Below are 25,046 nucleotides of genomic sequence, written 5' to 3'. Positions count from 1 at the left end.
GTCAGAATTGGAAAGAGAAATGGAAAGATGGAGACTAGTGAAAGAGGCGGTGAGTGTGTGTGTTTTTGGTTTTCCTATCTTTGTCCGTACTTACAAGGATAGTAAAATGAAAATTTGCGGAACATTTCGCCTGTCTCCACAGGAAAAAGGCTATTTTAGGCTTAGGGGTTAGAATGATGGTTAGGTTTAGGAGATACGGTAAGGGTTAAGCTAACTGGACTGTTTAGCTACTGGACTCTTAAACTAGGACAGATTTAAATATGTTCTGGGAGTCATCTGATAATATTGAGGAGTTTCCCCACATCAGTCACTGAGTTCATTGATAAGTGCATCGACAACGTCGTCCCCAGTGTGACCATACGTACAGTGCATATCCCAACCAGAAGCCATGGATTACAGGCAACATCCGCACTGAGCTAAAGACTGGAGCTGATGCTTTCGAGGAGCGGGAACCTAATCCGGACGCTTATAAGAAATCCCGCTAAGACCTTCAACGAGCCATCAAACAGGCAATACAGGACTAAAATCAAATCCTACTGCGCCGGCTCTGATGTTCGTCAGATGTGGCAGGGCTTGCAAACTATCACGGATTACAAAAAGGTAAACACAGCCGCGAGCTGCCCAGTGACACGAGCCTACCAGGCGAGCTAAATGCTTTTTATGCTCGGTTTGAGCCAAGAAACACTGAACCATGCATGAGAGCACCAGCTATTCCGGACGACGGTGTGATCTCGCTCTCTTTGGCCGATGTGAGAAAGACCTTTAAACAGGTTGGCATTCACAAGGCCCCGGGGCAAGATGGATTACCAAGATGTGTACTCACGCACTGATCAGCTGGCAAGTGTCTTCACTAAAATTTTTAACCTCTCCCTGACCCTATCTGTAATACCTACAGGTTTCAAGCAGACCCTGTGCCCAAGAACACCAAGGTAACCTGTCTAAATAACTATCGCCACGTAGCACTCACATCTGTAAACATGAAATACTTTGAAAGGCTGGTCATGGCTCACATCAACACCATCATCCCAGACACACTGGACCCACTCCAATTCGCATACCACCCCAACAGATCCACAGAAAATGCAATCTCTATTGCACTCCACACTGCCCTCTTCCACCTGGATAAGAGGAACACCTATGTGAGAACGTTGTGCATTGACTACAGCTTAGTGTTCAAAACCATATTGCCCTCCAAGCTCAGGACCCGGGGACTGAACACCTCCCACCTCTACAACTGGATCCTGGACTTCCTGACGGGCCACCTCGTGGTAAGTGGTACCGATGCACCAAGTCTGGAACCAACAGGACCCTGAATAGCTCCTACCCCAAGCCATAAGACTGCTAAATAGTTAACCAAATACCTACCTGGACTATCTGCGTTGACCCCTCTTTGCACCATCTCTTTTGACTCATCACATACGCTGCTGCTACTGCTTATTATCTATCCTTGTTGCCTAGTCACTTTATCCCTACCTATATGTACATATCTACCTCAATTACCTCGTAACCCTGCACATCAACTCAGTACTGGTACTCCGTGTACATAGCCATGGTATGGTTTCTCATTGTGTATTTATTCCTTGTGTTATTATCTTTCTATTATGTTCATATGTTTCTCTCTGCATTGTTGGGAAGGGCCCGTAAGTAAGCATTTCACTGGTAGTCTACACCTGTTGTTTACCAAGCATGTGACAAATAACATTTGATTTGATTTGGGGTAAAGGTTAGGATTAGGTTTAGGCTAGATAGGATTTTGAAGGGGAATCAATTGCTTGGTCGCCACAAATAGTATAGTAAAACAAACGTGTGTGTGTGAGTGAGAGAAATAGACGCAGAGAAAGAGGAACAGAGAGAGGGGGAGAGAAGATTTGTGAGCTGTGGATTATGACAGTTCTCTGCTGTGGTTTTTGACAGTTCTCAGGTGTGGTCCGTACACATACAGGACAGACTTTCCCTCCAACACCGTGTGTGTGTGTGTGTGTGTGTAGGACAGGACAGGACATCCCAGGGAGGGGACAGGGAGAGAAATTGAAGTAGGTACAAGAGTAGATCCTGGCAGGGAAAGAACAGTGGTGGGTCTGGTCTGGGACTGAGGGTCGTAAACATAGGATCACACACTGGGAGGAAGGTGGCTCTTTAGGAACCAGGGAACCGGATCTCTGACATCACAGCACATCACCAGTGGCGGTCGGTATCGTTTCAGATGAGGGAGTACGCAAATGTATTTTATGAGTATGGCCTTATTTCTGTTACAGTATATTGGATGACTGTCATTCATATTCCATTCACCCAGCTCAATGTAACATAGGCTACTACATGATACTTGAATTTCCCTATACCCATCACCTAGCCTATGAATGAAAGTTTACAACGTAGGTGCATAGGTTGAGAGAATTTTTTTGTAATCAAGGTGACAGTAACACATTCAATACCGCCTTGCACACTCTTGCCTGCATCTATAGCTAGTCTAGGGTGTACTCATTAGTCCAACAGTGCAAACAAGAGTTTCTATTGGACAAATGCAGGTATGTTTATACCTGTTTATACCTGTTTCGTTCCGTTTGCTACGGTTTAAGAAACGGTTTTCAACAGAATTGGCTGAATTTATACACACACTGAGGGAGAGTCTGGCTATATGATGTAGTTACAGAATGTGTATGGATGCCTTGAAACAATGCCAAAAATGCCCTTCTCTGCTGTTTAGAATGGAAAGGGAGGCTGCAGTGCAGTTTCGTTTCTTGCCCATGCCTCAGAACAGGCCAATAAAACCACTAGAACTGACTACACGCAAACACATTTCACTTTCATAGCAGCCACATGATCACTTTGCCCCTTGTAATTCCTTCTCGACATCTACTCGCTCTCCTCCTCTCCCACCGTTTCCCTTCGCTTGTGGACTTCAGTTAACAACACATCCGCTGTCTGTGACAAGGTAAAAAACCTTTCCAAGCTAAGCCTCCATATTATAACCGCTAACCGCTACACACAGCCTACATCATTGTCACCATATTATCTAAAGGCATAGTAAACATAGCTAATAGAACTAGCGCATTAGTGAACCCGCTACAATCATGCAGTAAAGTACAGTCAGCAGAGCAAGCACTTTAGCAGTTACACCGGCGTCCCCGGTGGTAATAAATTAATAAAACCAAAAGCTTACCTTGACTTGGAAGAGCTCCAATTTTGGATAGCCATAGCCAGCTAGCTAACATAGCTTCCCTCTCTGTTTGAGCTGGGTGTTTGATTAGGCCAAACATTGTTAACTCTCCCTCTCTCTCATGCTTCTCCTTCATTTTTGAAGAAATGTTTTTGTTAAAAACTGTTCAAATATTGTCTTTCTCCCTCTTTGAGTCAACTACACAGCACATTTTATTCACTGAAGTGCTAGCTAGCTGTAGCTTATGCTTTCAGTACTATTGCTACCCTACAGAGTTCTGCTGAGGCCACTGTAGACCTTCATTGCAAAGCGTGATGTTTTAATCAATAATTTGGTGACGTGAATATATTTTGTATAGATTTAAAATCAACATTTTTATAATGTTTCACTATTTTTAAAAAAAAATCACTATGGTCCTGCCCTTCCTCCTCTGAGGAGCCTCCACTTATCACACACACACACTGAGGGAGAGTCTGGCTATATGATGTAGTTACAGAATGTGTATGGATGCCTTGAAACAATGCCAAAAATGCCCTTCTCTGCTGTTTAGAATGGAAAGGGAGGCTGCAGTGCAGTTTCGTTTCTTGCCCATGCCTCAGAACAGGCCAATAAAACCACTAGAACTGACTATTACAATGAAACATAAATAACCAAGGAGAAAAATGCTACCATCAGATACATAACATCACCAAAACATTCAGGCAACATTCATCACTAGCTGAAGAGGATGACTTTCGTACATTTCTGTATGGTTCCCATTTCCTCAAAAACCTCCCCTGGGAATCATTATGAAATCAATCAGGCTATTTCTAGAGACAGCCTAAAAAGGGCTCCTCTGGTCTGGGTGAGTTGAGCTCTGAGGTCCTGAAGGCAGAATGGTAATGTTGCTGAAGTGTCCAACCTCTACTTTCGGCTATCTGATTCGACCCAGAGGACCTTTTAAGGCTAAACACTTTTAGGACCCTCATAACATCAAAGAGTAAGGAAGATCTCCATCTGTCTACACACACTCATACACACAGTTAAACACAGTTTGAAGGCAACTACCTTAAGCTAATTTGAGAGAAACTATATTTTTTATCCAAATATAGTAATCTCCTTCATCCCAGTGCAACTTCACAATGTTGATATACCCAACAATGTTATATAATATTATATCTATAAACAACAGAGTGAGTGACCAAACCTAACAGACGAGTTTGGGTGAAGATACTAGCCTACTGTTCCAATGTTCGCTCAATTCAACTGTAAGCACTTTGTGTGGCCCAGTGCTTGTCTGTGTGTGTTAACTGTGAGTGAAGTTCGCAGTGAGTGGACAGAGCAGTAGGGTCAATAGCTGTGTGTGTAAGGGAAAACCTTCACAGTTACTATATATTGTCATAAATAATATCCTGATATGTATCGTTTTGACAATATAGCAGTATTATTTTTGCACTAGTTGGCTATACCTGCAACAAAACTTTTTTCATACGTGTAGCTTGTTCTCCATCTTCTTTTTAAATAGGGTTCCAATTTGTTTACAGCGCTTTTGTTTACATGACGGATCAAAGCCATGAGTAAACATGGTGAGCAATATGTTTGGAACATTGAATCGCAATACACATAGAATCGTAAGAATCACAATGCATTTTGTGTCGGTACCTAAGCATCATGATAATATCGTATTGTGAGGTCCCTGGCAATTCACAGCCCTGGTGTGTGTTTTGTTAACTGTGAGTAATGTTATCAGTGTGTGAACCCAGTCAGACAGTAGTAGAGCAATTGTCACCTCTAGCAGTCCTCTGGCCCCCCTGCTGTGGCAGTCGACCAGGGCCACGGATCAATCTCAGTCAGAGTGGAACTCAATGCCAGGGAAATGAGGGCAGCAGGTTAAAAGGGCACCTACATCAGATTCAGGCCACATAATGTGGTATTGCATACCAGCATCAGTCTGTACACAGGTACTAACATGTAGGAACCGTGTAGACGTAATCTTTTGGTTTTAGGCAGATAGGAAAAGTCCCAAGCGCAGTTTCCTAAGTTTAGTAAGAACAACTGGGTGAGTGTGTATACTTTTGATACCTGACAGTGCTATCCTGTAGTGACTCGTTCTCTAGGTACAATATTACAGACGATTCATGATGTCATCACAGTTAAAGGTGCAACCGCAATCAAGGGATTTCCCATGCAAAATAACAAAGCACACTTTGGATTTGATACTTCCTCGACCAGTCATCAGTGTAGACTGTCACCTATAGGTAGCCTTATCCCTTCCTCAGACTTGGTTATAGTGGTGCTGTGCATATAAAGAAACACTCCTTCTGACTGATTGACTGACGACAAAAGAGTAGCTAAAGGCCTGTTTGTTGCCTCTGGTGTGTGTCTGTGGGGACAAGGATGATGGAATGTTGCCAACTGTAATTTATTATCATAAATTCAGAATGTGTACAATGGACTGGAAGTCCCCACCTACTGCTTCCAAACCCAGGCACTCTTTAGGCCTAATGCAATAATTTATTTTACAATCCAGCTTCTCTATTCTACAGTGATGTGCATCACATAAAGCAGTTACTGTCTAATTATGTGTGCAGTCCTAAAAACATGCAGACAGGGTAGTCACACAAAGACAGGGAATTACTGTCAAACTCATTGACACACCTTATTAGGCTATAGCCTACTGACATGGCTCACAGGTCAATGGTGAATTGCTGTAGTGCTCAGTCATGCATGGCCCAACCAATCTAGAGTACAAAATAATGAAGTTCATAGTGTGACTGTTGGTTGACACAATGCAAACTTTACTGTCCAGGACATAGGCGAAATTGTCACAGGGGATGGGGGGGACACATCTGCCCAATAATTTCTGGGGGGAGTTGGGGGCCCACTGGAGGTTGGCCCCCCAGATAGCATATGAACACGTCATAAGCAATGACATAATGTGTAGAATTGCAGGAAATTAGCTTTAAAGGAGAAATGTTACAACCAAATCTCTATTTTGATGTAAATGGCATGTTGTAGAAGGGTCCAAACAACTTTTTTGTGATTTCGCATGTTTTAGAGAAACTGAAAAAACATGAACAGAATGTCCAAAAACAGTTTTCATTCTTTATGCTAATGTTATAGTCCCTTTTACGCGACTCGAGCATTATCGAGCGGTTCTATTTACTGTGCAGCCTGCTGCTACAGGTAACTGCCAAAATAAAGGAAACACCAACACACTATAATGTCTTTAATAGGGAGTTGAGCCACCACGAGCCATCAGAACAGCTTCAATGCGTGTTGGCATAGATTCTAGAAGTGTGGAAGCACCCCTGCTTTCAATATACTTTGTATTAAAGGTTGACACACGAGTGACTATTCATTCCTGTCAATTATTTTACCCGTACTGTCCTGATCCCGCAACCGTTCTATAACCCCGGAACTTTTCTGTCCCATCCCAATAAAAATAACTGTCCCGTCCCATGCTCATTTATATGCCCAGATCTCTGAAATAACTCCCTCCTAGCTGCATGTCTGTCTGTCCCCGCTCTGCAACAGCATCACATTAGTGGAAACGAAGACTGTTCTCGGGGCAAGCCTTGTTGTAGCTAGATATGTTCGAGCCGCATTAGGGACCATTTTAGCTAACTCTATTCCTAACCTTAAACTAATTATCCTAACCTGCTACGAAAAGTAACTTCTGCTAGTCAAAGATTGACGTTGAGATCAGTCTTGGTTTCCATTAACGCGATACAGCCACTCGCGTGTGAGTAGCCATAGCAACTGCTCTGTGGCTGCTGCTCAGCGTTAAGGAGACAGTTACCTGTACACAGCTGATAACCACATTACGAGATTTGGGAAATGAAGGCAGTGGGAGCACTGTTCCCGTGTCAACCTCTACTTTGTATCCCTCATTTACTCATGCGTTTCCTTTATTTTGGCAGTTATCTGTAAAATAGACAGAGGTATCGCTCGAGTCGCAAAAAAATTGAATATAACGCTGCAGAAGTTCAGAATTACACAATTTCATGTGTACAACATCTAAACATGTACATCACTATACTGAGAGCTGTGCCGTTTCTAAAAGGATGTATTTGGGTGTTTTTGGAGCCTTTGTTCATGTTTGTTTTCGGGGCCCCCATACTACTGTACACAAAGAGGATGACGAAGTGATTTGCTGTTTGGTGTAAGTTTCTCTGAAACGTGAAATCATAATAAAGTTGTCTCGACCCTTCAATAACGTGCTTTTTATGTTGTTGTTTTTTTACCTTTATTTAACTAGGCATATAACATGCCATTTACATTTTTTTTTTAAATAGATTTGGTTGTAAAAAAATAAATACATTAAATACAGTTTAAATAGTCATTTTTGTGGTTTTACACGAAGTCAACCTTTAAAGTGACTATCCAGTTTTTCCAGATTTCTATGGAATATGAACTAATTCATTATAATTATGAGTGAAATAGTTTTATTTCCAAAAAAGGGTCATTAAGTATATTTAGAGGCAGTTTTTCTTTGTTGGAATGTTGTGGGCATACCCCAACATTAGAATGGTGTGGGTGTATACAGGTCATTAAAAATATTAATGTGAGTAGACCACTGATTGGCCAGCTCCCTCTTTGAGGAAATAGCAAGAATTTTTTAAACAGTCTGTTTAAGATACAAGTTTGAGGTGGGGTTTTTAAAGCGTTTTCTCCAATTTATGCTTTGGCCACAAATACGAGTATAGGATGATTCAACAACATTATTTGGGTATGAGTTAACAGAACTTTTAAATGTGACATTTTCCCTGGAAAGTTACTTTAATACAACAAAATGTTCTCTCAACCTCATGGCAAAATGTGTAAAGGAGCAGGAAATGAGCCTTAACACAGCTAAACGTTCTCGCATCCTCATTGAAAAATATGAAATATAGTATGAGATGCGCTATAAAACAGCACATTTTTCTCTCTGCCCCATGACAAACTGTGTAGAGTTGCAGGAAATTCGCTTTAAAACTGCTAAATGTTCTTTCAGACTCATGACAAAATGTTAAGAATAGCATTATAAAACTGCAAATGTTCTATCTGCCCCATGGCAAAATGTGTTAAAAAGCAGGACGTTAGTTATTTCCCAAAAAAAGAAAGACAATTCCTAACATAAATATTTTTTGTGACATTGCACTTATACCTTATCCTGTATTTTCTAAATACCCCTCCAATATAAAAAAGTTAACAAAAAAATAAAGCTCCCCGGACCTCCATCTACTGTTCATCCTCCCCAATATCTACACCATAATTTCGCCCTAGGTCCTGCATAGGCTGCAGTCAGTGTGAAACCGAAAACAAGATTGTATGGTTCTGGGAAATAATATGGGGATTTCCACGTCATCTTTTGGACACAATTACACAGCGTGATGTTCAGTTATTGTTTGTAATTAACATACAGTCAGAGGTAGCCTATAGTTGGAACGGTATGCCCAAGCTTTCTATAATGCCCCATTGTGTAGTTAGTTGCCTCTACGCACAATACTGAACATCTGGCCCAAAGCTTATTCTTCGCATCTAGAGGGGAAAGCTCAGTCGTGCGCCAGGCACAGCATGTCCATTGTCTGTCTATAAAATTCTCAATCATGTTCATTTTTGTGGAATGGAATGGAAACTTATTGTTAATTCGAACAAACTTCACACAGCAAGTTATCTTCGTTTATACAGAATACAACACCATTCCTCTCAATACCTAATTTCCCAAATCCATGCACTTTGTCGGGAACCCTGGGCGCAGGAGCGGAAGAGATTCCAAAAAATTATAGTGTTTTCTATTCTTACCTGCTTCCACTGTATCTGATAAATCAAAGTTAGATGCTGTCCCAGGGAATTCTTTGAGTTTCCTGGCGCTGAGGTTAAAAAACCCGGAGTTCGCTCCTTCTTCCAACGCTCTTTCCAAGCCACGGTTAGTTGGCACGTTATTGCCGCTAATGTTACTTTGTATAGAGGTAGACGCGAGCTGGGAATGTGGACGAGGGTCTGGTCCCAACGTCGCCATATTCGCCTCACCTTTATTGCAAATTAAATGCGCTACGACGATTGTATCCAGGCACAAACTACGGGAGAGACTTCAACGGTGCGCGAATTTCCTCTTTGACTGCCTCCGCTCCCATGCGGCTGCGCAATTCACTGTACTACAATGAACTGTAGCCAGGCCAACGGCATACTGGTAGATTAGGATTTTGCGACCCCTGCTGACTATAGACCTACATAAAACTGACATAGTTTCCCTTCAAGACCTAGAGCTACTTGTATGACACGAATGTCTGTACCGTAGGCTACATCTGTAATATATGTAGTTCATATAAACTGAGTGACACAAAACAGATATTGGGAATGCAGTCACAGGGGATATGGATTTTGAATGATTAATAAGCCGGCAATAACAACTTCTAACTCAATTACAGAAAAACATTTCTATCATACTTTCCATATCATGAATGATAATTCCTAGAGTTCAATTGGTCTACAAATGAGTAGTCTAGCCTTGTGTGTGTGTGTGTGAGAGAAAGATGTTTACTGTTCATTTGGAATGGTTTGTTAACTTTTGTTTATTATCTATTCCACTTGGCTTTGGCAATGTAAACATATGTTTCCCATGCCAATAAAGCCCATTGAATTGAGAGAGGGGGGGGGGGGGGGGGGGGGGGGGGGGCTCACTGCCAATGAGAATGCTGAGTCGACCGCTTGAATAACCTTGCATCAGCAGATATGCTGATCACTGATCGCACTATGGAGGCTGTACACACACATAGAGAGAGAGAGCGTGAAAGAGAGACAGCGAGGCGAGAGGTAGAGAATGAGAGATGCCTTCAGAAACATACAGAAACAGAAAGAAAAGAGTGAGTGAGGTGGAGTGTCAGACTATGATACATGTATCATCTCTGGTGCCATCTGGAGCAGGTAAAAGCCTCTTGGATTCTATTTCAGATGAACCCAGCACAATAATTCTGCTATTCCCAATATTCATGACAGTATTACTATTTCTTTTCAGCACCTGAAAAGTCAGTCCATATCTTCATGTCACTTTTTTGTCACTTTCATCCCCTCACTTCATATTTTATTATTAGCAGAACATGAGTACAAGAAAAATAAAATGCTACTTTTTTAGTTTCATACCTCCCCGATCTGTTCAAGCTGCATTGTGGTGTGACACACAATTGTTAAGTTGATTCAATAGGCTTAAGGTTGGTTTCTACAACATCTCCTTCATGCTGGACAAGACATTACTTCCCACCGAGGGGAACCTAACAGGAATAAAAAGCTGGGGGAAAAGTATTGTTGATCTCAACATTAATAAGCAAGACTACTACATAGGGATTAGGTTAATTCTATTTATTTGTGAATGATAACTCAATACTCACCAGAGATTTGTGAGATGTTGGGATGAGTATTATAACACTTTTCAGGTCAAACATAATATGTAGTAATTATAAGACACTACTTGGAGTTTGAGCCTTTGACCTTTTGATAAAACATTAATTACACAAAGACATAGGAGCTTACTCACTAATTTACCTTGGACTGCTGAACTGGAGCAGTAGACCAGTGCAAATTTTTTAAACAAATATTAAAAGAGTTCAGTTATCTAAACTTGTCATTCACTGACGTGTGGTTATAAGGGCACTTATAACAACAGAATGAGATATCTGACCCACTTCTTGCTCAACAAGCTGACAATTTTACAGCTGTATGATGTGACAAAAAGACTCACGTTCGACCATGTCCTCTGTTTTGGGATTATACAAAGTGGTGAGTACTTTACAGTTGGATAGAATACTAAATTGTTTCAGAGATTCTGGAAAGAATCACATTTGTGATTGTTCCTATGGTTTCAATACCACTTGCTGCAGGTGTACATGTATCTTAACTTCAGTATACAGTGCCTTCGGAAAGTATTCAGACCCCTTGACTTTTTCCACATTTTGTTTCGTTACAGCCTTATTCTAAAATGTTTTTTTTTTAAACCTCAGCAATCTACACACAATACCCCATAATAATAAAGTGAAAACTGTTTTTTTTTAATTTTTGCAAATGTATAAAAAAACAGATACCTTATTTACATAAGGATTCAGACCCTTTGCTATGAGACTTGATTATCCTTGAGATGTTTCTACAACTTCATTGGAGTCCACCTGTGGTAAATTCAATTGATTGGACAGGATTTGGAAAGGCACACACCTGTCTATATAAGGTCCCACATTTGACAGTGCATGTCGGAGCAAAAACTAAGCCAGGAGGTTGAAAGAATTGTCCGTAGACCTCCGAGACAGGATTGTGTCGAGTCACAGATTTGGGGAAGGGTACCAAAAAATGCCTGCAGCATTGAAGGTCCCCAAGAACACAGTGGCCTCCATCATCCTTAAATTAAAGAAGTTTGGTACCACCAAGACTCTTCCTAGAGCTGGCCGCTCAGCCAAACTGAGCAATCGGGGGAGAAGGGCCTTGGTCAGGGAGGTGACCAAGAACCCGATGGTCACTCTGACCGAGCTCTGGAGTTTCTCTGTGGAGATGGGAGAACCTTCCAGAAGGACAACCATCTCTGTAGCACTCCACCAATCAGGCCTTTATAGTAGAGTGACCAGAAGGAAGCCACTCCTCAGTAAAAGGCACATGACAGCACGCTTGGAGTTTGCCAAAAGACACCTCAACTCTCAGACCATGAGAAACAAGATTATCTGGTCTGATGAAACCAAGATTTAAATCTTGGTCTGAATGCCAAGAGTCACGTCTGGTGGAAACCTGGCACCATCCCTACGGTGAAACATGGTGGTGGCAGCATCATGCTGTGGGGATGTTTTTCAGTAGCAGGGACTGGGAGACTAGTCAGAATCAAGGCAAAGATGAACGAAGCAAAGTAGCGTATAAGTAGGAGAGATCCTTGATTTAAAACCTGCTCCAGAGTGCTCAGGACCTCAGACTGGGGCGAAGGTTCACCTTCCAACAGGACAACGACGCTAAGCACACAGCCAAGACAACGCATTCGTGGCTTCGAGACAAGTCTCTGAATGTCGTTGAGTGTCCCAGCCAGAGCCTTGAACCCATCTCTGGACCTGAAAATAGCTGTGCAGCGACGTTCCCTGTCCAACCTGACAGAGCTTGAGAGGATCAGCAGAGAAGAATGGGAGAAACTCTCCAAATACAGATGTGCCAAGCTTGTAGCATCATACCCAAGGAGACTCAATACTGTAATCGCTGCCAAAGGTGCTTCAAGAAAGAACTGAGTAAAGGGTCTGAATACTTATGTGAATGTGATATAAGTTTTTTTAAATTATATATTAGCAATAATATCAAAAAAAAAAATTTTGCTTTCTCATTATGGGGTATTGTGTATAGATTGATGAGGAAAATTAAACAATTCAATCCATTTTAAAATAAGGCTTTAATGTAACAAAATGTGTAAAAAGTCAAGGGGTCTGAGTACTTTCCGAAGACACTGTAGATACTGTATAGGCTTGACATGCCCATTGATATATTGTTTATTTGCAATATTCTAATATGATAATATTGTTTGTTTATGGATCCAGGAGATCCAGGAGACAAATTCTGTTTATGTTTGAGGAGCTCTACAAAGTCAATGTCCTCCTTCAAACAGTGAGCTCTCACACGCACTTGACTGTCCAACTCTAATATGGCCTCACATGATATCAAAAAGGTTGCTGTTCATGTGAAAATATTCCCTTCACAATAGAGATACCTATGGTTGTAATACGAATATATTCTATAACTATCTATTGTATCTACCTTTATGGGGCCAAATCCTGCATCCACCCAAAGACAAACTGTTGTGTCCACTGACAATGGATATAAAGTGGGATGGAAGAGGGGTTATTAAAGTTGAAATTAAGATAGGCAAGATTTTTTTTAAATGTAATACTCTTGTATGAATTTCTTTCATTGTCAACCTCTCTTGTTAACTATTGTTATTTATGTGTAGTAAAGTCAACCAACCAACCCAGTCATATTATATATGTGGTCATAGAGGATGTGGAGAGGAAACCATTTAGGGGTGTGGAAAACAAAGCCATGACAGAGAAGGATGTATCAGTGGGACCATGTGAGAGAAGAGTGTTCTCTGAGTTAATGTGGTTCATATCACATGTTTGTATTATGTGATGGGGATGCACTATATTATTGTGCAGACAATAGATAAATAACCAGGAGCACTAACATGTCATTTAAAAGTAAAAACAGCCACAACCCCATCACACATCTGATTAACCATGATAATATTCCTCATAGTCATCATACAACAGCCTAAAATACCATTCCTATTCATCTTGTCTTTTTAAAATTATATATTTTATTAACCCATCCTCTTCAGAGGACAAAAAATAACATTTTTGATACGTATACGCTACATACATTTTACATATAAAATCTTACATACGTGATACTTTTATATACAGCATTCACGTGACATACACAAAAAAATATATTTACACATACACACACAGTTGTGGCCAAAAGTTTTGAGAATGACACAAATATTAATTTTCACAAAGTTTGCTGCCTCAGTTTGTATGATGGTAATTTGCATATACTCCAGAATGTTATTTTAAACTGCAAAACCCTTACGCACCACTGCACTTTGTATACCAGGGTTGGCTGGCCTTCTCTAGTCACTCGTAGGCTCAGTCACTGGTATACTTTTATTTACAAAGCCATTTTGGGTTTACTACCTTTTTTATTTGTGCATTTTTATTGTTCATAAATGTGGTGGGTACTCTCTTCGTTCGCTGGACTTTATCCTGCTAACTGTTCCAAATGTCCGAACTGAATTTGGTAAAAGGGCTTTTATGTACTCTGCGCCATCATCTTGGAACCTCTTACAAAATGCTTTTAAACTGGAAGAACTTGTCCCGATTGCTGTTTTAAAATCAATGATGAAGGATTTTGAGGCTGATTCCCTGACCTGTCAATGTTTTTAATTTGCTGTTTTATACTCTTGTGAATTCAATGGTTTTTACTAGATTACTTGTAGTCTTTCATGTTGTCTGTCTGTAATTTTTTTTGTAATGACGGTGCTGCCTATCTTGGCCAGGCCGCTCTTGAAAAATAGATTTTAATCTCAAATGAGCCCTTCCTGGTTAAATAAAGATTATTTCCTGGTTAAATAAAAAATAAAAAAATATGAAGAGTGATCAGATGAATTGCAAAGTCCCTCTGCCATGCAAATGAACATCATGCCAGTGAGTCGTTAACACAGGTGTGAGTGTTGACGAGGACAAGGCTGGAGATAACTCTGTCGTGCTGATTGAGTTTGAATAACAGACTGGAAGCTTCAAAAGGAGGGTGGTGCTTGGAATCATTGTTCTTCTTCTGTCAATCACAGTTACCGGCAAGGAAACACGTGCCGTCAGCATTACTTTGCCCAAAAAGGGCTTCACGGGCAAGGATATTGCTGCCAGTAAGATTGCACCATTTATCGGATCAAAAACCCCTAGTCACGCCCTGACCTATCCTACCATAGAAAATACAGGCTTTCTATGGTCAGGACGTGACAGTACCCCCCCGCCCCCAAAGGTGCGGACTCCGACCACAAAACCTGAAACAAAAAGGGAGGGTTAGGGGGGGTGTCTAGTGTCGGTGGTGGCTCTGGTGCGGGATGAAGTACCCGCTCATCCTGCGGATCCAGCCATGGACCCAGGCTGAACACTGTGCCTGGACTGGACCTAGATACCGAGGAAGGTTCCTGCCTTGGAGCGGGACTGGACGCCGTGTCTGGACTTGGCACCAACGCCGAAGAAGACTCTGGCCTTGGAGCTGGACTGAACGCCGAGCTTAGACTGGGCATCGGCGCAGGGGAAGGCTCCGGCCATGGAGCTGGAGGTTCCGGACCGTGGACCGTCTCAGGAAGCTCTAGACTGAGGAGGCGCACTGGAGGCCTGATGCGTGGGGCCGGCATAGGTGGTCATTGTCTTGTTAAAAAACAAATGATAGTCCCACTAAGCGCAAACCAGATGGGATGGTGTATCGGTGCAGAATGCTGTGGTAGCCACTCTCCTGTAAGGATCAGAATGGGTCAGATCCGACTTGCGGGGGTTGACAGTAACAAGGCCTCTCTCTCTCCCACAGAGGGGGAGGTGGCTGCTGGATGGTCAACAGTTCACACCCTGTTGTAAATTACAGGAGAAGGAGACTTCCTTTCCCCCATCCAGTATTTAACCCAAGGAATGTTCTTACACAACCAAACTAAGCCGCGCTGCTTCTTGACGCAATGCCCACTTAACCCGGAAGCCAGCTGCACCAATGTGTCGGAGGAAACACCGTACACCTGACGACCATGTCAGCGTGCACTGCGCCCGGCCCGCCACAGGATGAATGATGAATCAGCGATACACAAATTGGCTTAATTATTTATTTAAGAACTAAACTAAATAATCACACAGAATTACATAAACAAACAAATAGGATAGCTGACACATTGATGCAATGAAAAGTCCCTTGTGGACTAAACCAATATTATGGCTTGTTACACAAAATGGCAGATTCAAAAGAGAGGGAAAGGGAGACGGAAAGGAATTCCACTAACGTACATATAGCTGATAACTATGCTCATGGAAATGTGAATACTTTGCACATGAACGGCTGCTCATTCGAAATAATTGCAATGTATATTTTTACGTGTGTATGTCTTTGCTGTCTCTCTGTTGAAAACACTCAATCCATCTACGGGGGTAATCGACAGAAAGTCTGGTTGTGTAAGTCTCTGGTTGTCCACCAGAGATCACCATGTCTTTTTTGTAGTTCTAGCTTCTTGGTTTTGGAGTGTCTGTGAGAATGGATCTTCCAGAGGAAGTGTTTGTTAGAATGGATCTTTCAATGTACCACCCAGTGGTTCGCGGCAGAGTTTACTAAACTAAAGTACTTAAACAGCTGCAGACTGAATGTTCCTGTGTAGTCTTCTTCTTTCAGAGTTTCTAATCATTTCAAGATGCAGCCACGCTCCATGTTTTTCTGGTCTCATAGAGTCTGACCATTCATGATGTCCGGTTCAACACCGTCCACCTGCTTGGTCTGATCTTGTAGTTTTCTTAACCACTTGTAATGTATTCAGCTGGCGCTGCAAGTAACTGGTCTATAGAGAATTCTTCAGTGGGTCCTTTTAAACACTTGGAGAAAAAGGGTGTTCCATTATGTTTGGCATAAAGTCTGTGGTTACTGACTGGATAAACTTTACATGAAAAAACATTTTGTCATTTAGAAGGCAAAGATCACATTTCATCTTTTCACAAATAGTTTCGGATTTAATCCTATAAGTTCCACAACATTTTGGATGTAAACCTGACAAATGGGAAATATTTAAGAGATTCAGTTACGTTGTTATACCGTCCTTAATGAGATCCCAAAACAACAACTGATCTGACGTAATTGGTCTTGAAGTACCCGCCTGTCTTCACTACCATTCCAACTGTTAGATTACAGAAATATTGTTTCATTATTCAACCTTTTTATGTTGTAGTTTTGGCAGGAGGAATCTCCTTGTAACAAAAGGTTTCTTTCCCAACCATCCTGCAGAGTATCTACAAGGTATTTACGACCGTCATCAAATGACCAACTTTACCCCTCTCCCTCGCTGTGGGAGAGCGAGAAAGAGAGCACTGTAGAATGGACTCACTGTAACCTGATCATTCGTATCCTCACAGGAGAGTTGTGACAATGTGAGAATAGTTCTAAAAGGTATCCACAATAAGTTTCCCTCTTTCTTTCTCTCTCTCTCTCTCCATGTCGTTGCGTAAAAAGCCATATTGTGTCAGGCCGCTAGGGACATTTGTCTCATGCAGTAAGTGTGTATATTTATTGTGTTATTATTTAGTTAGCTAGTAAATAAATAATTAAACCAATTGGTGTAGTACTGAATCATGAGTAAGGCTGTTTTTTTTGCAGATGCATGAGGTTATGACTGTTCAGAATGATGACATGATAAGAGGTAATGATTAATACCTTGACTGTTTTATGGATGTGATAGGTAAAGACTTTTAGAGTTTAATTCGGGAGATGGTAACTCTTTAAACAACTTCTTCCGTGGTGCCCCAAATCCTAATGAGTCCATTTTTACATGATTAATTTAATCGGGTAACAATTAACCATATTTAGTTTAATAAATAAACAAGTCATCAGATTAATGAAAGTAAAGTCATGACACCATGCTGGTTAAATGTGCCTTGATTTCTAAATAAATCACAGACACTGTCACCAGCAAAGCACCCCCACACCATCACACCTCCTCCTCTATGCTTCATGATGGGAACCACACGTGGAGAAAATCCGTTCACGGTTGGAACCAAAAATAGAATATTTGGACTCATCAGACCAGATTGGCACCTGTCTAGTAGTGGTTTCTTTGCAGAAATTCAACCACGAAGGCCTGATTCACGCAGTCTATCTATTTATCGTCTGCAGCAGAGGTAACTCTGGGTCTTGCTTTCCTGTGGTGTTCCTCATTGGAGCCAGTTTCATCATAGCGTTTGATGGTTTTTACGACTGCACTTGAAGAAACTTTCAAAGTTCTTGACATTTTCATGACCTTCATGTCTTAAAGTAATGATGGACTGTCGTTTCACTCTGCTTATTTGAGTTGTTCTTTCTATAATATGGACTTTGTCTTTTACCAAATAGGGATATCTTCTGTTAACCACTCCGACCTTGTCACAACACAACTGATTGGCTCAAACGCATTAAGAAGGAAATAAATTCCACAAATTAAAGGCACACCTGTCAATTGAAATGCATTCCAGGTGACCACCTCATGAAGCTGGTTGAGAGAATACCAGGAGTGTGCAAAACTGTAATCAAGGCAAAGATTGGCTACTTTGAAGAATCTCATATATTTTGATTTGCTTAACACTTTTTTGGTTACTACATGATACCATATGGGTTATTTCATAGTGTTGATGTCTTCACTATTAATCTACAATGTAAAAAATAAAGAAAAACCCTTGAATGAGTAGGTGTGTCCAAACTTTAGACTGGTATGATACAATGCCTTCAGAAATTATTCAGACCCCTTGACTTTTTACAAATTTTGTTAGGTTACAGTCTTATTCTAAAATTGATTAATTTGAATCATCCTCGTCAATCGACACACAATATCCATAATGACAAGCAAAAAAAGGTTTAGACATTTTTGCAAATAAATATCTAATTTACATAAGTATTCGACCCTTTACTCAGTACTTTGTTGATGTACCTTTGGCGGCAGTCTATTTGGGTATAATATGACGTTACAAGCTTGGCATACCTGTATTTGGTGTCTCTCATTCTTCTCTGCTGAACCTCTCAATTTCTGTCCGGTTGGATGGGGAGCGTTGCTGCACAGCTTTTTTCAGGTCTCTCCAGAGATGTTTGATCGGGTTGAAGTCCGGGCTCTGGCTGGGCCACTCAAGGACATTCAGAGACTTGTCCCAAAGCCACCCCTGCGTTGTTTTGGCTGTGTACTTAGGGTTGTTGTCCTGTTGGAGGGTGAACCTTTGCCCCAGTCTGAGGCCCTGAGAGCTCTGGAGCAGGTTTTCATTAACGATCTCTGTACTTTGCTCCGTTCATCTTTCCCTCATTCCTGACAAGTTTCCCAGTCTCTGCCCTTGAAAAACGTCCCCACAGCATGATGCTGCCACCACCATACTTCACCGTAGGAATGGTGCAGGGTTTTCTGTCTGGCCACTCTACCATAAAGACCTGATTGGTGGAGTGCTGCAGAGATGGTTGTCTTCCTGGAAGGTTCTCCCATCTCCACAGAGGAACTCTAGAGCTCTCTGAGTGACCATCGGGCTCTTTGTCACCTCCCTGACCAAGGCCCTTCTCCCCTGATTGCTCAGTTTGGCCGGGTGGCCAGCTCTAGGAAGAGTCTGGTGGTTCTAAACTTCTTCCATATAAGAATGATGGAGGCCACTGTGTTCTTGGGGACCTTCAGAGCTGCAGAAATGATTTGGTACCCTTCCCCAGATCTGTGCCTCAACACAATACTGTCTTGGTGCTCTACAGACAGTACCTTTTGACCTTGTGGTTTGGTTTTTGCTCTGACATGCACCGTCAACTGTGTGACCTTATATGGACAGGCGTGTGTGCCTTTCCAAATCATGTCCAATCAATTCAATTTAACCCAGTTGGACTCCAATGAAGTTGTAGAAACATCTCAAGGATGATCAATGGAAACAGGATGCACCTGAGCTCAATTTCGAAGTCTCATCGAAAAGGGTCTGATTACACAAGTAAATAAGGTATTTCTGTTTTTTATAAATTTGCAAACATTTCTAAAAACTGGTTTTCGCTTTATCATTATGGAGTATTGTGATGAGGGAAAAAATGTATTTAATCAATTTTAGAATAAGTTGGAACGTAACAAAATATGGAAAGGGGGAATGGGTCTGAATACTTTCCAAATGCACTGTATGTGATGGGATGTATAGATATTATGGACAGTATATGGATAGAATATGTAGAATATCTGAAGAATACATAGGATAGAATAGTACATGTACAGCAATAGTTAAATAGGATGGCCTTGACTAGAATACCGTATACCCATATGAAGTACTGTATGTAGAACAGTATGAAAACATTATTAAAGTGACTAGTGTTCCATTATTAAAGTGACCAGTTGTCCATAACTATGTACTGTACATAGGGCAGCAGCCTCTAAGGTGTGTGGTAGAGTAACCGGGTGGTAGCCGGTAAGTGACAGTGACTAAAGTTCAGGGAAGGGTGCCAGCTAGTGGTGACTATTTAACCATCTGATGGCCTTGAGACTGAAGCTGTTTTTCAGTCTCTCGCTCTCAGCTTTGATGCACCTGTACTGACCTCGCCTTTTGGATGGTAGTGGGGTGAACAGGCTGTGGCTCGGGTGGCTGAGGTCCTTTATGATTTTCTTGGCCTTCCTGTGACATCGGGTGCTGTAGATGTCCTGGAGGGCAGGCAGTATGCCCCCGGTGATGCATCGGGCAGACCGCACCACCCTCTGGAGAGTCCTGTGGTTGCATTCGATGCAGTTGACATACCAGGCGGGGATACTAACTTTCCTGATTATGACTATTCCTACAGGGGATGGGCGTGTGCACAAATTGAACATGGTTCTCATTGAGTCATGGTATTACTTATCTCTGCTCTCTGTAAAGTACATTTGTTCTCTTTATTTCAATGTGAATCAATCTAGTATAACAGTCTATTTATCAATTTTCCTCACAATTCTGTCTCCTGCCCAGGCGGAGGAATGTTGCTCCCTCCCAGCACCTCCCCTGTATAGGCTGTGGAACTGAAGTAGAGCCAAGTAAGTAGACAATTTACATTTTAATTCCCTAAGCATGTCAAATGAAAGAAGCAGGTACTGAGTCAGGTACAGACTCTCCCCATCCTACCAAAAGCCATCATGGGCAGAAGAGAAAATGCTGCATAGATCTAATACCAGAACAGGTTGTTTAAATCAAACTACTGTAGGATTGTTTTAACCTGTATTCACGTTTCTTAGAATTTTAGAAATACAGTGATCTATCTATCTGCTGCTTGGTATCACCTAAACATTGGAACACAGTGACATCTATTGGATATTTGAGTGAATCATCTCACATTCTAATTCCACATAAACAATTAGTAGTCTACTACTACTTATTATTGGCAAAGGCCAAAAAGCAATGTCACTCACTTTGATATCAGAGTGAAAACATTTCGACCACTGATCAATCATTATGCTGATTCCCACATCTGTAATATTTGTATTGGTTAGCCTAAGCAATCTGCTGAATAACCCAGGTTGACGAGGTTTGAAATATCATCCATTTTACATTTGTTATTGTCTTATAACTAACTTTCACAATTCACAATAAGACATGTGTATTTCTATACTCACTACATTAAAAAATGAAAGCTCCAAAATTATTGTCAGAAGTGGGATTCGAACCCACGCCTCCATTCGGAGACCAGAATGCCCTTTCCAGGAAGGATTTTCACCTTGAGTCTGGCGCCTTAGACCGCTCGGCCATCCTGACAACTCTGAGTATTCTTGAGAAAAAAGAGCCTTTCTTCATATGATGAAGTGCGGTACTACAGTTTTCAATTAATTCACAGTATGATATCGTGAAATGTATGATATCGCTAGTTGGGAATTTCCATTTTGTTAGCAAATCTAGCTAGTTCACATTTTGTTAGGGAATAGCTAGCAACATTACTGGTAATATTGCAAACATCTCACAGCTAGCGTTAACAATTTGCTCAATGGAAATTAGGAAATAATGCATCACTTTTCTTGTGAAAATTAGGATTTATGGCTTTGTCAGTGGCTGAACATTATACCAGATATGGCACTTTACCGGCGTTACTTTGCTCTGGGGTGATGTGATATATTTTTGTTTGTTGCTATTTTTACTAATTTAATCTACCCCAAAAAGTTTGTCAGAAGTGGGATTTGAACCCACGCCTCCATTCGGAGACCAGAAACCCCATTACTATGGAAGGTAGAACCTTGAGTCTGGCGCCTTAGACCACTCGGCCATCCTGACAACTGAAAAGAAATGAAGTCACACCAGTTATAAAGATACACGTAGCAGTGCCCATTTTATAGGCTTGTTGATGATAACTGTTTGGATAGTTAGTTTCACTACTGAGTTTACTTTACTATAAACCAAACACTTGCCAATATGAACACATTTGTCATTTTTAGCAGTAGTTTAGCAAGCTGAAGAGAGAGTCGTGTTGCACCACGTGACCGTGTGTTTTCACCACCAATTGGACGACGAGTCATTCATTGTTATTGCAAAAAGAGGCGTGTCTTGTTTAGTGTCGTTATGAAATGTTACACTAGCCGTTTGGCTCGTTAAAGGACTTCCTCAAAAATTACAATTACAAAAATAACACAAAGATCATGTATCAAAATGAACTAAGAAATACATGTATTTTGTAATGTATTTAATTAAAATTACAAACGACATGTATTTTAAAAAACGTTTGGAAGGAGCCGGCTGAACAGCAACAATGTCTCAGTAACGGTTCCAGAAACGTTTTACTTGCTATGTTGTTGTTTATCTACCTTAGTGGAATGCATTGACTGTAAGTCAGTGTTTGGTAAATAACCAAAATGTATATATGAAAATGTACATTCCAAAATGAACTGCAAAGCACACTGGGTATTATTATTTGCCTTGTTTCGGTCAGAGCTCATTTCAATAATGCACAGCATGCTTTGGAATTGTTCATTTTTACATATTCATATCTAGTTAATTTAGCAGACACTCTTATCATACTATAGTGCCATCATACTTCTGATTCGAATGTAGCATGAAAGTGTTACACAAATTATTAAATGCATATTTAAATGCATATTGTAACAGAAATACTGCCCGTCGGTGCATTCAGATTGATGTTAGCAAAGATACCGTTTATTTTATTAGCAGTCATGCAATTACTATATCGACTGTATTTTTTTCTTCATGGTAGTGGTGGGTGTGTGCTCTGTGCTTTGCATAATCTTTGGCTAATTTCGTATCCAACAGTAATCTATCTCCGCTCCATAATCCCCATAATGCCAAGGACCTTGTTGAGATGTGTTGTTCTTGTGTTCTACAGAAGCAGCAGCTAAACATTTTAATCCTGGGGACCTGGATGTGAACCTGAGTGGCAGATCTTTTGTGATCACTGGGACCAACAGCGGCGTTGGAAACGCTACTGCCCATGAAATAGCCAAAATAGGTACTGTATAGGCAACATTTAATGCCCTAGAGTTGGATAAATTCATACAACAGTGAGTGAATAGATGTTTTCCATCATAAATGTATGGTACCATTTCACCATACAGGATGTCTATACAGTCCACCTTAAGATTCCTTTACAGTCATAGTGGGTGATAGGCTAGATAATGATTCATTGTGGAGTTATGAGTGCGCCCCAGTCCAGATGGCACCAAACCTCAAAGTGAGGTCTCATAAAGGTTTATGTAGACATACAGACTGACAGACCAACCACGAGGGACAATATGTTGTTAGATTCCCCCTCAGGTGGAAGAGGTGCTTTAAGGTAATTATAGTTTACACCGTTTTTGATATAGGGTTGTGTAGTTAACATTAGGTTATTTTGGGTTTTATTGCTCTACAGTTGGGACGGTCCACCTAGTGTGTCGTAACAAGGGACGGGCAGAGGAGGCAAAAGAGGTCATTGTGGAACAGAGTAAAAACCAGGTCAATCAATCAATCAATCAATCAAATGGTTTTATAAAGCCCTTTTTACATCAGCAGATGTCACAAAGTGCTATACAGAAATCCAGCCTAAAACCCCAAACAGCAAGCAATGCAGATGTAGTAGTACGTGGCTAGGAAAAACTCCCGGCTACTCACAACTGCTGTTCAGGAGTTGCATCCAGCGGGCTAAATTGTCATGATCAGTGGCTTCAAGTTTGTAGCCTTACATTTTTTACGAGCTGATCATAGTGAAAATATAAAATTCTTCTGCATTTCCCTCTGTGTAAACATTGCAAATAGGCTCAGAATAACTCCCCCTGATAAAGTTGGGTAGCTGACATAAATTTAATATTTTAAACTTTCATTCAGAACTGAAAATAATCCTGATTTCAACATCTGGAAAATACATATTTTAAACATTTTTGCTTACTGGGACTATTCTAGTAGAGGAGGCAATTTGATTATTATCAGCAGAATGTCCAGTACCGGCCCCAGGTGAGTAGGGGTAAATGACCTGTCAGTCATCAGTCTGCACATTAAACAAACACCACACACATCTGTTCATGCCCAGTGACTGCCTGGTGAGGTATGAAGATCCATTGAGTGGAGTGTGAACAGGTTCTTCAATTTGTGGCTTGTTCATGGGGTCATCCTGAGCTACGTGCTGCACAGATTAGCTAATGTTTCCATGATAAGGATCTATGCTGGGTGGAAGTTGATATATAGATCAGATAATCTGCAGAATGCAGTCTGTTTTGATAGTTCCTGCAAGTCATATGTTTTTATGCCTCCGGTTTGTTAGATAAATAACTACTGTTTATATACTTAAGTCCTGGCCAAGATTCTTCAATTTTTTTCAAGGCTATCACTCCCACAGAATTACATGTTTGATTTCTTTGTAATCAAATTTTAATACTATAATTGATCTTTCCAACTGCCAGCAGAATAGTGCGGACTTATTTTGTGGTTCTTCTATGTTGCTTTATCTGTTTCTTTGACATTTTCTTTCTCTCTGCAGAATGTCCATGTTCATATTGTTGGCATGTCCAGTGCAAGACAAGCGTGGGAATTTGCTGAACGTTTTGCAAAAAGCAACATCGTACATTTACTGTTAAGTATCTGTTGGGTGGAGGTATCCCTCCAAGCCTTACACATGTGTCAACCAGTGGAGGCTCCTCAGAGGAGAAAGAGAAGAACCATCCTAATCAGTGAATAAAAAAAAAAACAGTTTTATTTAAAACTATACTAACTATATGAACATGTCACCAAATAACTGATTAAAACACACTGGGGTAGCACCATGTGGTGTGATGAGTGGAGGCTCCTCAGAGGAGGAAGGGCAGGACCATAGTTCATTTCATTAAAAAAAAATAGTGAAACATTATAAATATGTTGATTTTAAATCTATACAAAATATATTCACGTCACCAAATTATTGATTAAAACATCACGCTTTGCAATGAAGGTCTACAGTGGCCTCAGCAGAACTCTGTAGGGTAGCAATAGTACTGAAAGCATAAGCTACAGCTAGCTAGCACTGCAATGCATACAATCTGGTGAGTAGTTGACTCAGAGATGTAAAATAGTTTAACAGTTTTGAACAAATTAATTTATTCTAAATTAAGGAGAAGCAACAGAGAGAGAGAGAGAGCTAGCTAGCTATATTTTGCTGTATTTTTTTTTCTCACTTTCACAGCTAGCTAATGGAGCTAGCTAATTTAGCCTACTCAAACACCGGCTCA

The 25,046-nt window shown here is 40.9% G+C and overlaps 1 protein-coding gene and 2 non-coding genes across 8 annotated transcripts in view; all 3 read right to left on the bottom strand.

Moving 5' to 3' along the window:
* The window catches only part of LOC110501734 (leucine-rich repeat and calponin homology domain-containing protein 1), a 103,038-nt gene extending 93,778 nt beyond the window's left edge, over positions 1-9,260 (bottom strand). For all 6 annotated transcript variants that reach the window (XM_021579485.2, XM_021579487.2, XM_021579482.2 and 3 more), the window contains exon 1: positions 8,924-9,260. In XM_021579485.2, the coding sequence (XP_021435160.1) occupies positions 8,924-9,140 (217 nt within the window). In that variant the 5' untranslated portion in view covers positions 9,141-9,260. The remainder of the gene's footprint in view (positions 1-8,923) is intronic.
* An 11,754-nt stretch (positions 9,261-21,014) lies between these two features.
* On the bottom strand, positions 21,015-21,123 carry trnal-caa. The gene is made up of 2 exons: positions 21,086-21,123; positions 21,015-21,060 (listed from the first exon to the last, which is right to left on the bottom strand). It is a non-coding gene; the product is annotated as a tRNA-Leu (tRNA).
* A 401-nt stretch (positions 21,124-21,524) lies between these two features.
* On the bottom strand, positions 21,525-21,633 carry trnal-caa. The gene is made up of 2 exons: positions 21,596-21,633; positions 21,525-21,570 (listed from the first exon to the last, which is right to left on the bottom strand). It is a non-coding gene; the product is annotated as a tRNA-Leu (tRNA).
* Positions 21,634-25,046: the final 3,413 nt, after the last annotated feature.

Source organism: Oncorhynchus mykiss, chromosome 22 (assembly GCF_013265735.2).
Source record: "Oncorhynchus mykiss isolate Arlee chromosome 22, USDA_OmykA_1.1, whole genome shotgun sequence".
NCBI lineage: Eukaryota > Metazoa > Chordata > Actinopteri > Salmoniformes > Salmonidae > Oncorhynchus > Oncorhynchus mykiss.
Note: the sequence above shows the minus strand (reverse complement) of the source record. Positions and strands in the feature narration are given on the sequence as shown.